The sequence below is a fragment of the Miniopterus schreibersii genome (genome assembly GCF_964146895.1).
Source record: "Miniopterus schreibersii genome assembly, chromosome: 8".
Lineage (NCBI taxonomy): Eukaryota > Metazoa > Chordata > Mammalia > Chiroptera > Miniopteridae > Miniopterus > Miniopterus schreibersii.
In genome coordinates this window covers 60,097,945-60,113,533 of record NC_138109.1, presented here as the reverse complement: position 1 = coordinate 60,113,533, position 15,589 = coordinate 60,097,945, and the positions used below count along the sequence as shown (strand labels likewise).

The following is a 15,589-nucleotide window of genomic DNA, read 5'->3' as shown; positions in this document are numbered from 1 at the left end:
TGATGGGTTGTTTTGGGGGGTTTTTTTCCCATTTGAAAAAGGCTCTCACACCCTGATGTTTGCACATGCCACACCGCCTATCCAAACTCACTCTTCTGTCCTCTCACACACACCTGTTGCCTATTAGCTCATAATCATTTTTCAGATCTCTGTTAACATCCTTTTGTCAGGGAGACCCTCTCTGAACCTAGTGGTGGGTTAGGTATTTAGGTTGATATCATCTTAAAGAATTTTGCTCCTTTCTTTCATTTGATTAATAGCTCTCCTTTCTACAATGCCTGTTTTTGCTCACATTATATCCTTAGTACTTAGCTCAACACTCAATGGTTTACTGGATTAAATGAATGAATAATAACTACCATCTGTGCTAGGTATTGTGTTGAGTGCTTTATATATCATTTCATTTAGTCTCACCTGATGGTAGGTATAATTACTGCTATTTTACTAATGTGAAAAGTAAGGTTCAGGGTTTAGGAGCTAATTAACCCTAGGTGGGAGATACAAAGAATTAAAAGTAAATCCTGCAATAAGAACTTATAGTCTACTAAGAAAGAAAGAAATGCTTCAAATGAACATTGAATAAGCTACATACTATTTGTGCATTACTATTGCAATATTGGTGTTTCATCTGATATGTGATGCTTTAATGTACTAACATACTAACACAATTTAAAAAGAAAAATAATTTAGAGGTATAAACATTGCAAAAAGAGAAGGCAGAGTATTACTACTTGTAGATCTGATATAATACCTGGAAAACTCAAGAAAATGACTGAAAAACTACTACAAAAAATAAAATAATTCAGTAGGGTAGCAAGATACAGAATTAATATGGGGAAAACCAGTCACTTTAATATATACAACTACCAGTTAGAATTTCTTCATTAGCAAGGTAGCTTGGGGGGGGGGAAAATCCCCAGTGTCTATCTACTACCTTAGAATAAGGTCAAAAATCTTCAAGAATGGCCTACAAGACTCTGCCCACCATCTTTCCAGCTTCATCTCACACCACTTACCCCCACCCCAAAATTCTAAGCACAAGGCAGGCTGACCTCTTAATAACTCTAAGAAAGTATTGATAGAGTCACCTGGGTAAGATTTTTTTTTAAAATATATTCCCTAACCCCATCCCAGACCTAGTAAATCAGAAATCTCTGGAGGAGGGACCGGAGATCTTTTTTGTTTTGTTTAAAAACAACAAGGATGTGTGAGAAACATTCCTTAGAGAAGGTACATCTCTTACACATTTCCACAGCACCCTGTACTTAGCACTCATACCATTTATAATAATTTGCTCAATACCTATCTTCCCAGATGGATGGTAGGCTCCTTCAGAGCAGAGACCATGTCTGAGTTCCTTACTGTTTCTCCCTCCAGAATCACTGTCCACCTTACATCAATAGCTCTCTGGACCCAGTAGACTGAATCAATGTTTTCCCTTGCCCTCTAACTTCTCCTTGGGTTAGGTCAATGGGAGGCACAAGCAGAATGAAAGTGAGGCCAAGGGTTTTATTCCTCCAACTCTTTCCCTGCCAGGTAACTGCAAATTCCCAAGGTTCCCTACAAAGGCCACAGATCCTATCAGGCAGTCCTATCTTAAAGCTCCTGGTTAGGTAAACAATTCCTTCTCCTTGCCCTTTAAGACCTAAGAAATAACAGCTCCCAACTGTCACCAGCTAGCTCCAGGGTAAAGCATCATCCACTTTGGTTACACTGACCAGGTCCACAACTTTATTAATAATATCTTTATTAAACTCTCTTCATTTAACCATTTTGAGTGTGCTATTTCCTGCCCAGGCACTGACTAATCCAATGTCCATTCAAAGACATGCTAAACTGAAGACAATACATTCTTATCAGTGTGGCAATTTCCACAAGGCAGCACTAGACACAATGCTTCCTACAAAGTAAGTCATTCACAGATATTTGTTGAATATATATGAATGACCCCAATGAAGGGTTTAGAAATTTTTGAGTAAATTAAATCCCATTAGACACACTTAAAAAAAAGGTTTTGAAGTCACAAAAACCTGGGTTTAAGTTTAGCTTTGCACAACTAAATTTAACCTTTCTTATTAGTTTCATCTTCTATAAAATGGGACTATCACCACTTACTTCACTGAGTTGGCATGAAAATAAAATAACATCTACCAGAGTGCCTGGCACACAGCAGCACATTGCAAATTCTAAGTTCCTCTTTCCAAAATTCAATTCTTTCAAAAACACATTTGGCCAGAATTATATAAAATGGCTCAAAATTACTTAACTTATTTCTTACCACTTTTCTTTAAAATGACATAACACAGCAAGATAAAATAATTTTAAAGAGATAAGGAAAATCACAAGAGACAGAAATAAGATGACACCGAGAATGAATCTGTAAACAAAATGCAGACAAAAAATCCTAAATACTTGATAACAGTGAACCAGAAATCTGACTGCAAATTTTTTAGCAGCAAGTTCAAAATAGGAAATGCAAATACTGTAGTCATAGCAATCAGTTTCTACGCAATAAAAGAGCTTAAAAGAAATTTCTCCCGTGCTCAGCTGGGCATGGCTCAGCAGTTGAATGTCGACCTAGGATCCAGGAGATCAAGGTTTGATTCCCAGTCAGGGCACATGCCCGGGTTGTGGGCTTGACCCCCAGTCAGGAGCGTGCAGGAGGCAGCCGATCAGTGATGACTCTCTCATCATTGATGTTTCTATCTCTCTCTCCCTCTCCCTTCCTCTCTCTGAAATCAATAAAGATTTTTTTTTTAAGAAATTTCTCCCATGAGCCTCATAGAGAACATAAGCAATATTCTAAACAAAGTCCTTGTGGTAATCTGACCACTTGTTAGGTCCTTCAAAAAATAATCTGCACATACACTGATGGCTGGCTTCTCAACAAAAGCAATTTGCTAAAGGTAGTCTAACATTCCCAGTAAGAATGAAGACACTGAATACAGAAAGACCTGGATTATTTCCTTGTTCTACCACTTACTAAAAGTAGTTTTAGACAAGACACTTAACCTTTCTGAGCCCCGAAAAGTAAGATACACTGACTCAAACATAGTAAGTATTCAACAAACATTAGATTATTCCTGGTATTAATTACCAAAAGCAATTCAACGAGAATGGGAAGAGAATATGATGCAGTCTAAGTACAAGGGGTTTTCTCATGTCCTGGTTTAACATAAGTATAGATTTTAGAACATGTAAAGCGATGGTTTTCAAACCTTGGTATTATCAGAATCATCTGGAGGTATTTTTCAAAAATACAAATTCCTGGGCCTCATTCCCATAGATTCTAATTTAAGAGGTTAGAGTAGGGCTTGGAAGAGTTTTGTTCTTACTGCCTTTCAATTCCTGAGATAATTCTAATGAACATCCAGATTTGAGGATTGCTAATTAATGTTTCTCAGCCGGTGTTAAGAACCACAATCACCAAGGAAGTCTTATAAAACTCCAAATGGCTGACCACTCAACAGCCCCAGAACTTAATGAATCAGAATCTCCAATCCAAGCTGGCCAAATGACCAAAAGCTGACCGAAATAAGAGAGGAGTTACTGTTGTTGTTCAATAAAAGGGTATAAAAATCTACAAAATAGCCCTGACCAGGTGGTTTGGTTGGTTGGAGTGTCGTCCTGTACACCAAAAAGGCCGCGGCCGCAGTTCAACTCCAGGCCAGGGCACATTCCTATGTTGTAAGTTCGATCTCCGGTCCCGGCGCAAACAGGATATAACCGATAGATGTTTCTTGATGTTTCTCTCTCACATCGATGTTTCTCTCTCTCTTCCTCTCTCTAAAATCAATAAGCATACCCTCCCTCTGTGAGGATCTTTTAAAAGTCTACAAAATAAATCAATAACCTCTGGACTATCAGAAGTTGAATGTAGGAATGATCAACATTTTACCTAACCAAGGAACAATAAGGATAGGTACAAAAGAACTAGGTTCTCAACGTGAATAATAAAGTCAAATTACTGAGAGAGAAAAAAAAGTAACTTCAATTAACATAACCAGCATTTTACCTATACTGTAAATGAGTAAATAAGTACTACTGCAACATTTGTAATCTTGCATCACTGAAAAAGAATATTACCATTATTCGTCTTAGAATAAAACTGAAGAACCAAAATACTTTAGTTACAAGCATTAACTAAATTCTGCAATAAAATTTAGAATTCAAAAGGCCAAGTATGAATTATGCAGAAGGCTTTCATTATTTTTAAACATCTCTCAACTCCCCTGGCATTTCACAGATGAAATACTTACCTTTATCAAAGTAAGAAAGTTTTTTATCAAGACAAGGGAAAGTGCTGCCACCACAGTCAGAGCTAAGAGAAGGAAGCCAAGTGGACTGCCAGTTTGCTAAAAAGTTTCTTAGCAAAAGTAAAAGATAGCATAGCTAACATTCACACTTGAATTTTAAAAGTTCCTCAAATTAAATGCCAAAATCAAACATTTCTTAGTTTGAAGGAGTAGCTGACAAGTTCGAGAAGAAATACCAAATATACAGTGTCTTCTTAACATCACAATTGTCTCCTTTTCTCAACACTGCCATCAACATTGGTTTTTATTTATATTTTACCAATACATACCAGCACGGGAAATTAAGGTGACTATTTTATTTCAACAGTTAACTAAGGTGAACAGACATTTCTCCACAGAAGTATACAAATGCAAAAAGGCACATGAAAAAATGCTCAACATCACTTGTCATAAGGTAAATGCAAATCAAAACCACAATGCGGTACCACTTTATACCCACTATGATGGCCATAATCAATGCCAGATGATACCAAGCTTTGGCAAGGATGTGAAGAAATCAGAACCATATATTGCTGGTGGGAATATAAAATGCAGAACAGTTTGGGAGTTCCTCGAACAGTTAAATATAGTTACCATATGACCCAGCAATTGCACTCTTAAGTACATGCCCAAGAGAAATAAAAACATATGTCCACACAAAAACATATCCACAAATGTTCATAGTAGTATTATTCACAATAGTCAATAGCAGAAACAATTCAAATGTCCATCAACGGATGAATGAGTTAATAAAATGTGGTATATGCATACAATGAAGCATTTATTCAGTACAAAAAAGAATTACTAATATATGCTATAACATGCATGAATCTTGAAAACATTACACTTATTGAAAAATGCCAGCCCTGACCAGTGTGGCTCAGTTGTTAAGAGTGTCAGCCTGTGCTCCGAAGGGTCTCGGTTCAATTCCCAGTCAAGGGCACGTACCTGGGTTGCAGGTTCGAACACAGCTTGTGTGGGAGGCAACCAATTGATGTGTCTCTCTCACATCAACACGTGTGTGTGTGTGTGTGTGTGTGTGTGTGTGTGTGGGAGGCAACCAATTGATGTGTCTCTCTCACATCAACACGTGTGTGTGTGTGTGTGTGTGTGTGTGTGTGTGTGTGTGTCCCTTCCACTCTCTGAAAAGCAATAGGAAAAAAATCCTAGGGTGAGGATTAAAAAAATAATAATAATCAACCAATGAATGCATAAATAAGTGGAAACAACTCAATGTTCTCTTCCCATCCCACTTTCCTCTCTCTCTAAAAATCAATAATTTTTTTTTAAATTATTTTTTAAAGTGTTCTTATAAAAAGGAAAATGTGACCCTAAACATTTATGCTTTTTCAAACCACAACAAATATATAATATTTCACCCATATTTCATGAGGTAATGTTAAAGTCTGATGATTAAATTCTCTGTCAAGAATGTACGAAAAATTGCTCCTAAGCCCCAATTTTAATGACTAATTTGGATTCTATAGGGACATTTTACAAAAGCTTTTATTCTTATTATTCTAGACTTCCTTCTCTTAGGCTCCATACAAATTATAAATGCTAAATCTTACATTACAGAAAGCAGTCAGCTATCACCCTAGATAGCTGGTGGTTTCAAAGAACTGTGATAAATGTGACTTCAAAAGAAAGACTATGGCACAGACTGAAAATCCTGCATGAGTACTCTAACACAACTTACTGTAGGAAAGAGGAGGAAACACTGAAAAGCACAGATGACACTATTAAATTAACCGTAACCCTAACAGATTATTTTAAGCACAATCTGCAATTTTAAAGCATCTCTCATTCTATCATCAATTAAGAAGTGATCTCAAAATATCCTAACCTACTTTTAGTCTATGAGAATCTTAGCCCATAAGTCAGCTAATGATACTAGTAATTAAAGCAAAACTGGGGGGATCAAAGCTGCATTTTCCCAATGAACACCTCTCACCCTCAGGAAAAAAACACTGGCCCTAACCTGATATAAAAATATTAAGTGATAGGTAAGAAGCGAAGGGAATAAACACAGTATAGGACAAATTGCAGGGAACAACATGCTAAAAAGTACAAGTGATTTCAGAATCAATAACATTATCAAAGGAACCAACATCTTTCAAATATTCTTGCAGAGGCGATCAAATCAATACAACCAACATTCATCTCCTGAAACCCAGAGGGATTCCTCCTATTACCTCCGAAGGATTCAGAAGAAAGAGATAATCCCTTCTGTGTAACAAAGATTTCCTTCTGTGGATTTAATGGTCTAAAAATTGAGCTCATTATATTCTATACATAACTATGCTAGCTCTCGCACGCGCGCGCGCTCTCTCACACTCACTTCATGAATTTGAATCAAGCATTCAGCCAGATGAACCTCCATTCTACACTCCATCACTAGTTTTTTTCAGGTATCCTACACTCAAATTCAAGCCAGACCTAACTGCTGTACTCAGGTCAGTCCAGCAAACGTTCACGAAGATCCTGGTAGTGCTGGGCTCCATGCCAGGCAGTGTGCAGAGCTGAGGACACAGCAATGAATCAGACAATGACTAAGTAACCAGTAAGACGTGATCTCCGCCCTCTAGGAACTTCTCAAGAATCCCCGCAGGCAAAACCCTCCTTATTCCAAATATCTTTCTGGTGTTTCTGATATACTGTACATAGCCTGAATTAATATATAGAACAGCTTTTGCTTCCTATAAAACAAAACCTTTACATAACATTTTCTTAGTAGTTTTTAAATGCTGTAGGTATGGTTATGTTCCCAAATCAATATTTTTCATTTTTGCTCTTAAGCCAAAAATATTTAAGGACTAGAGTTGATTAAATATCACTTGTAGGTACACATAGAAGGAGCTCATAATTATAAACCATTACTGTTCTCTTGTCCTGTGTTCTGCCTGCAAACATGGGTTAATATATAGGAAAAAGCAGGGAGAATAGGTTTTAAGTTTCCAGCCAAACCTACATTTTATTGGTTGGGGGAAGGAAAAAGAATAAATGTTTTAAGATAAAGGCAGGGAAGGGGATGGAAATGAGAGGTTTATGAAAGGAGCGATGCAGATGAGACACCGGTAGAGGCTGCTCTCCAGCTCCCACCTTGTTACAGTCAGGACAGAATGGTGGCATAAAAAGATGTCTTGATTAGCTCTCTCCCTCCTTAACAAATACCACCACCTGTAATACACCTGTAATACACCTGTAACGCTGAACATGACAATTTCCACCAACAAAAGGGAATGTATACCATGACCATTTTCCAAAGATTTGACTGTACAAGACATAACTACAATATAAGGTGGTAGTCCCATAAGAAAGGTAATATCCAGAGTGTAATCTGGAGGGAGGGTGTTGATAGAAACTGGTCCACAGAGGACATTCTGAACAGTGATATCAATGTAGGGGAGAATTTGTACTTTAATAAGTAATCACTCTAAGTTTCCTCCCAAAAGGCTGATATTATAAGCCTTCATTAATCTCACCATGCATTGCACAGCACTTCCCTATAACAGACATAAAACTTTTATTTTTTAAATTAAGCTAGATTCCTACAGCAGTTTCATGGCCTTTGAAAAAGCAATACACTTCACATTGATAAAGGAGTTTTCTTTATCAACTTCCTTTAGATAATTGCATTCTAAAAAATTTGAAGTAAAACTAAAGTCAATATTAGAGATATGGTCTAACCATTATGGACTACAATGGGACCAAATTCCTTTGTTCTAGACATATCTATTAATATGGCCTAAGATTTCACCGGTTATTTTGGCAGTCAAATCCCCAAGCTATTAGGTAAATTCACAAGAACTACCTTTAAGTTAGTTCTTCCCCAATATGTAAAAAAATTTTAACCCAAATACTAAAACTTAGCTTTATCATTTTGCTTTCTGCTTGTTTAGACCTTCATAAACTGTTATCTAGACCACCTAATCTATCATCACCTCAAAGCTTTGGTATCACAAAGACTTCCTCCAGATGCACTTACTAATCAGCAACCAATACTCTGGGTAATGCAAGGAACTGTTCATTCAATTGGGCAAAACACTCATGATCAGCATTGTTGTAGTCAGTGAAAACAAAACAAACTAGGTCCCTACACTCAAGGACTCAAAAGTCTAGTACACTTACAATATAAGTGTTAAAATAAAAGTACTATATAAATGCTATGAGGACAAGATAACAAATAATTAAGTTAAAGGGTTAAGACTGGGGGTGTTACTTAAATAATCCACTGAATCTATGATCCAATCTACATTTTCGATTTCTTTCAAAAAGACTTGAGCTTTCTTAAACACACCTAACTAATAATACGATAAAAATAACAATGGTATATAAATTATACACTCTTAAAACTAAGGGCGAAAAATCCCACAGACCAGGAAACTAAGGCATGGGAAAAAAAAAAAAAAAAGTGGTTTACAAGCCCATATAAATTAAGTCAGATATATGAACCTACCCTCTAACTTCCAGGCTAGTCATCTCATTTCCCTTGGGTGGGGCAAATTTTTAAATAAACCGTGATACGAATATCATGTGTTCGGCCATATTTTTTCTCATATCTATATGCACACTCTTGACCGTACATATTATTTTTCTGTTGAACTCTAACTTGGCTCCTCAAAAAATTAAAAAGCCATCTCCTAATAAATAAAACTTTCTGACTAAACAAGGACTTCTCCAATCTCTGATTTCCTTATTTGTAAAAAGAGCTAATAATTACAAAATCTGTGCTTCATGAAATCATTAATACATGTTTGGATTCTTTTTGATTCAACCATTCTTCCTGTGATAATAAAGAAATCGACACAATAAACAATGCCTAAAGTTCCACCTAATAACTACATTGCATCCTGAAGAAAGGAAGACACTGGCCACTCTTCGTTTGATATTACCCAGAACACAGAACTGAATCTCCACCTACTTTAAAGACTTATTTGGAACACATTAAAACACAGCTCAAACTAACCAGTTAATATCCCCTCACAACTACACATCAAAAGTCTAACAACCCACCTGACCTATCATCCACATAGTTCTGTCCCGCAGAATCAGTATTGAGTGGTTCTCTAATTTACTTTACTTTATTCTCAATTTTTAACATAAGACTTAAGAAGCATTAAGACAGCAATACAACTCCAATGAACAGTATAAGAAATAAACTTAAGTTTGAGAGCACAACTGCATATCATTTTTTTGTAACAACATGGCATCTCAATAATTAAACCTTCTTGACAGTACTGTGATCCTAAACATGAAATAACTTGAGAAATGGTTTTTAAACTTGAAATTTTAAGAGAAATTTCCCAACTTCAAATTCCTCAATGGCAAGAGCACAGTATAGGTGTTTGTTAATATCCATTGGAAGTACAATATCCTTTTTCAAAACTAAGTACAATAAAAACAGGAGTCTAGGCAGATTTTCCTAAGATCTATTCTGGTACAAATAGTCCTCTACACCAACTTCTACTTATCTAAGGTTTAAGCATCCAGTTGATACTGACTCTACATTATTTAGTTCCTAATAAATGTTTCCCTCAAATCCTCAAGCCACTAAAAGATTTAAAACATGGAGATTAAATTTTAAGAGAAAAATTTTAATATTTTTTAATTTCCAAAAAAGATACTAGAACAGAAATTCCCTTCTCTTCTACAGTTTACCTTTTCAAACTGCTATTAAAATGCTGAAAGTAAATAACCAAATTACAGAAGGTGGGGGGGGAGGGGACTGGTTATCACTTCTGAATGTGTTCTTAAATTTTTTTTACCTTTATTTTTTTGTGGGGGGGGGGGAGACACAACACACACAAGGGGCGGACACCTACCTGGGATTGAACCCACAACCTAGGTTTGTGCCCTTACCGGGAATTGAATCCACCACTTTTTTTGTGTAGGAGACAACACTTTAACCAACTGAGCCACACTGACCAAGGCTAAAAAAAAAAAAAAAACTTTTAAAATTGCACTTTAGTGGTCACTAAAATATTACATTGTTTCTCCTTACAACTGTTTTTCTATAATGTGATACAAAGTGATTTTTTAAAATAAATTAAGTCTAAATAATATTCCTCCAGTTTTCCTTTGTGTACTTTTTAAGATCTGAAACGTGGATCATTTAATTATGTAAAAATAAAAATACTTTCTAATTATAAACATGGAAAGTAAAACTATACCCATCTCCTTTAATTGATGGCACACTATAATATAGAAGGCACCAAACCACACCCTATAATCAATTTTAGAATGTATAAAACCAAAGGGAAAAAAGACCAATAACACCTGAGAACCTAACCAAAGTAAAAGGTAATTCTTTTCCCCTATAATCTTCCCCAATATAAGAAAAATTAATGTTAAGAAACGAAATGAAGAAGCTCCTGAGGTATTTTCTCTTGGGTGGTATGTTTACAGACTAAGCACTTATCCGTAACAGGAGATTCCTGGGGTGGCTGAGTAGGTGTTCAGCTAGATGAACTCTAAAGTCTTTCAGTTCTAAAATTTCCAATCTGTGAAATGTGAAAAAATAACATCTTGCCCTTCAATTTACAGAACTGCCCTCATTTCGATCCTAAATGCACGTGTGGAGACTAAAAAGTTCTTCCCCCCCTTTCTCTGCGGTGATTTCACCAGATCCTCGTTAACAAAAGGCACGGAAAACATGCACAGGTGGGATCACAGGGGAGTGGCCGACGCCGGGCGGCTCCGAGACAGCGCCCCCGCGCCCGCCCCGCCGCACCTGGGCAATCACTGCCCTCCACACCGCCACCCGCCCGCAGCGGCGTCGCGAGCGAGTCCTGCGACCTATCACAGTCCCCTGAACCTTGGCCAGACACTGGGCATTGTCTGGAGCTTCCATGGCCCGACCAAGGCAAGGAAGAGACAGAAAAGAGGGGAAACGTGCAAGAATAAAGAACAGCGGTAGGGGAAGCAAAGCATCGGGAAGCCGTTCGCTCCTTTCGGCGAAATGGGCTTCCCTATCGATCACTCGATTTAATTCAGCTCCCCAACGCCAACCCCCTCGACCCAAGGCAGAGCCGAGGGGGCCCAGCTGCAGTCCCCGAAGCTACGGGGCCGAAGCACGCAGACGGGGAGAGGGAAACGGGCGTGTGGGCTGGGCCTCACTGGCCGGAGGCCGGGCTCCGAACAAAGCCGCCGGACTCCCCCCTACCTGGGGCCAGAACGGCGGGCGGCGGCGGGCCGTGCCCCTCAGGTCCCCGCGCCGCACGGGCCCGGCGACGCCCTCACCCCGGGGACCCTCGCCCGAGCCGGGGGCGGGGGGAGCCGCGCCAGGCCCCCTCCCCGCCAGCGAACAGCGCCCCTTCGGGACAATGGGCCCCCTCCCCCGCCTCCTGGCGGGGAGATACAAAGGCAGAGGAGCGCGGCCCGGCACGCAGCCAGGCGCCCGGAAAGTGCGGGCGGAGGAGGAGGAGGGAGAGGGCTCGGGAGAGGGGGGCGGCGGACGCGGGAGCCCGCGGGCCGCCCCTCGCGCCGTCCAGGGCGCTGCCCTCAGCCCCACGGCGGCGGCAGAGGCGGGAGCGCAGACCCGCAGCCCCTCCGCCCCGGGCCGCGAGGGTCGCACACAAAGAGGAGCGGGACCCCCGGCCTCCGCCGGCGCCAGGGGCGGGGACGGCCCGCCAGGCTCCGGCCGCCGACGGCCAGCGGCACCTACCCAGCCCGCGCCCCTCGGGGGCCGCGCGGCGCCCCTCTCGACTCACCCACAGCTCCGTGCCCCAGCTCATGGCGGAACCTGAAGCGACTCGGGCCGTCTGGTCGCCCCGCTCTCCGTCCGTCGGCTCTGCCGTCCGTCAGCACGACCTCCGCGGGCGGGCGGGCGGGCGGGCTCGCGGTTCTGCAGCTCTGCCTCCGAAGGTGCCGCCACCGCCAGGCTCCCCAGTGAGTGAGGAGTCGACTGGAGCAGCCGCCGCCGACGCCGCGTCCCCGCCTCCCGGAGCCGGCAGGGAGGGGGCCGGAGCCGAGGGGAGGGGGCGGGGGAGGGGAGGGGGCGGGGCGCGGTGCACCCTGGGATCGGGGGCGGGCCCGCGCTCGCCGAGCCGCGGCCGGCCGGGTCCGCTGGACCGTCCGCCCCCCGCGCGGCCCCCGGCGGGTCCCTTCCCGCCCGCACCTCGCGTCTCCGACCGTCTCACCGCCGCCGCCCCTCCGACCTCAGTCTCCGAGGTGGAAAGGGGGAGAAGGAACGACGCCCGCCGCCCTGCTCGGCCCCCAGCCCCTTGGAGGCCGCCGCTCCGGGCGCCCGTCCTTCCCGCCTCGCCCCCTCCGCCGGGAGAAACCCTGACCGGGAAACCTTCCGAATCCTGGGGTGTAGACTGCGGAGGCTCGTGTTGTATTTATAAGAAAAAACGTCTTGATGGTGAAGGTGATCTTGGGAATCGCTAAAATGTGTAGACGTTGAATGCAACTGTGAATGCAACGTGCCCGATTCTGTTTTCAATAGAGCGTTTTAACTATATAAGCTCTGTAGGGAAATCACAAAAAGGCAGATCTCTCAGCGTTCATTTTGGGATGTTGCCATGGCGCTGGATGGAAGACAGGGACCGTCGTGCGCCAAGCTCTCACCGGGGGAATGAGACCGGACCCTGCCTGTTTTCTGCAGTGGGCACCCTGTGTGGGGGGATTGCAAGGGCGCCGGGTTCCTCCCAGCCGTGCAAAGAGCCTGTTCGGACTTCAGATACCTCTCCTCAGAAGGTCAAAACCTTGGAGGAAGGTCCACCATTTCCTTCTTCCTCTGTGGAGCTACTTCCCAGCCTTTCTGAGCAATCATTAACTGCAGCCAGCAAGTTTGGCTGTGCTGTTAGATACCAAGGACGCTTAACAACTCCCTAACATATGCTTTAGCATTAATAGCTCCTCTTCTCAACACACACACTTTCAACCCAGTCTCTAGTAGAGCACTCCTGGGTGTGTCAACGACAGCTGAGCGTCTTAAGAAGTTCTCCCTAAAAAGGAACCCCCTACACTGCTGGCAGGAATGTAAACTGGTCCAGCCACTATGGAAAATAGTATGGGGGGGTCCTCCAAAAATTAGGAATCGACCTACCATATGACCCAGCGATTCCCCTTCTGCGTATCTGCCTGGAAAACGTGAAAACATTTATTCATAGAGATATATATGCACCCCTATATTCAGTGCAGCATTGTTCATGGTGGCCAAGACGTGGAAACAACCAAAGTGTCCTTCAAGAGATGACTGGATAGCCCCGCCGGCGTGGCTCAGCAGTGGAGCATCAGCTGAGGATCCAGGAGATCTCAGTTCAATTACCAGTCGGGGCCCATGCCCGGGTTTCGGGCTCCATCCCCAGCAGGGGGCTTGCAGGAGGCAGCCGATCAATGACCCTCTCATCATTGATGTTTCTCTCTCTCCCCCCGTCTCTCTCACTGAAATCAATAAGAATATATGTATTTTCCTTTTTTTAAAAAAAAAAAGATGACTGGATAAAGAAGATGTGGTACATATACACAATGGAATACTACTCAGCCATAAGAAAAGATGAAGTACTGCCATTTGCAACAACAGGGACCTTGAGAGCATCATTCTAAGTGAAGTAAGTTAGGAAAGGACAGGAACCACATGATTTCACTCATGTGAGATATAAAACAGAAAGCAACAAACAAACTCGTAGACACAAATAACTAGGAAGGTTACCAGAGGGAAAGGTAGGTGAGGAGACCAAGAGGATAAGGGGCTCAAGTACATGGTAAGGAGGGAGACTAGACTTTGGGTGGTGAGCACACAGTAAAACGTACAGATGATGCAGCATAGAATTGACACTTGAAACGTTATTAACCAATGTCCCCCGAATAAATTTTTAAAATAAAAAATTAAAATAATAAAAAGATCCCCCTACCAGCATGTCTGCACTCGAAACTCCTCCCCTATAGGGCCTGCTCAGGTGCCCCAATCTCTTCACTTCAGTCTTTGTCCCTGCACAGCTATGCTCCCTCTGGGGTTGAGACAAGTAGGCTAAGCCCTCCGGACAGTCCAGCTACCACTTTTTTGATTGTTTAATCCTCACCTGAGGATATTCTTTTCCATTGCTTTTTAGAGAGAGCGGAAGAGAGAGAGAGAGAGAAATATCGATGTGAGAGAGACACATTGATTGGTTGCCTTCTGCACTCACCCCAACTGAGAGGAGCCTGAAATCCAGGTACCTGCCCTTGGCCGAAATTGAACCCAGGACCCTTCAGTCCACGGGCCGATTCTCTGACCACTAAGCAAAACCGGGTAGGGCCAGCTACCACTCTTGCTAAATTCTTTTCTGCCCTTCTCTAAGACCAACTTGAGCATACAAATACCCTCTTCCAATTGAATTATGGCCAAATTTTAAATGCTTAAGCATGCCGATATTTTCCTATACTGCTTCTATTTCAGACAGAATTTCTTTAAGGTTATTTATATCACCTAACACTGTTATCCACCTCTCCTCTCCCTCTCCTTAAACTTCATGAATGTAGTTAGCAATTACAGGTAACATTTATTAGTAATGGAAAATATATTTATTCAATGGATTTATCATTACTTAGAACCATTCCAATACTTATGTTAAACAAAAGCTTTGGAGACCAAAGATTTTCCTGAAAGAAAGGGCTTATTGAGCCATATGCTAGCCAGAGAAAGGACCAGGTCCTGTGGCATGCACTCTAAACCACCAGCACAGGGCTAGCTGGAGAAGACAAACAGTCCACAGTCATGAGGTTGACCAGGCCTTTTTTTCAATGATGTAGGTTGTTTGAAAAAATTCATATTGGCCATATATAAAGGTGGAGGGAAATGTGAAGCTGCCAAAGTCCTGGGTTATGTGATTAGTTGCATTTGTTGCTTCTGGATTGATTGTGGGCAACAGTCTGAAAAGTTCAGGGGTAAGCAGAATGTCATGGCATCTCAAAGAATAGTCCCCTATTCTTTCTAGATAAGTGCTGCGATAACTACTTGAAAGTCGACTCAAAGTTTCAACATACATCCAGGAATGTGTGCAGTCATTTGTTAGTTTTGGCCTGCAGGCTGCTGATTAACTTTTCTGACTCTTCCTCCCACCCTGTGACCTGCTGTAATTTAATTTAGGGCATCTCAGGATTTTTGTTTTTTTTTTCTTGTCTCTAAATTTTATTGTAACTAAGTATTGTCATAAAAGTTAAGGCATATGAAGCACAATTTAAAACAAAATTACATACTTTCCCTTCAAAATGGAAAATAATCTACCATCCACATTAAAGATTATCCTCAACCATACACAATTTATACAATTCCCAAACCGAACAGAAAGTCTTATTTCCTAGATGAA

General features: G+C 41.8%; 1 protein-coding gene across 3 annotated transcripts in view; it reads right to left on the bottom strand.

The window, feature by feature from the left end:
• FNBP1L (formin binding protein 1 like) overlaps positions 1–12,245 on the bottom strand; it is an 88,425-nt gene extending 76,180 nt beyond the window's left edge. For all 3 annotated transcript variants that reach the window (XM_081144183.1, XM_081144184.1, XM_081144182.1), the window contains exon 1: positions 12,008–12,245. In XM_081144183.1, the coding sequence (XP_081000309.1) occupies positions 12,008–12,031 (24 nt within the window). In that variant the 5' untranslated portion in view covers positions 12,032–12,245. The remainder of the gene's footprint in view (positions 1–12,007) is intronic.
• Between the last annotated feature and the right edge of the window lie 3,344 nt (positions 12,246–15,589).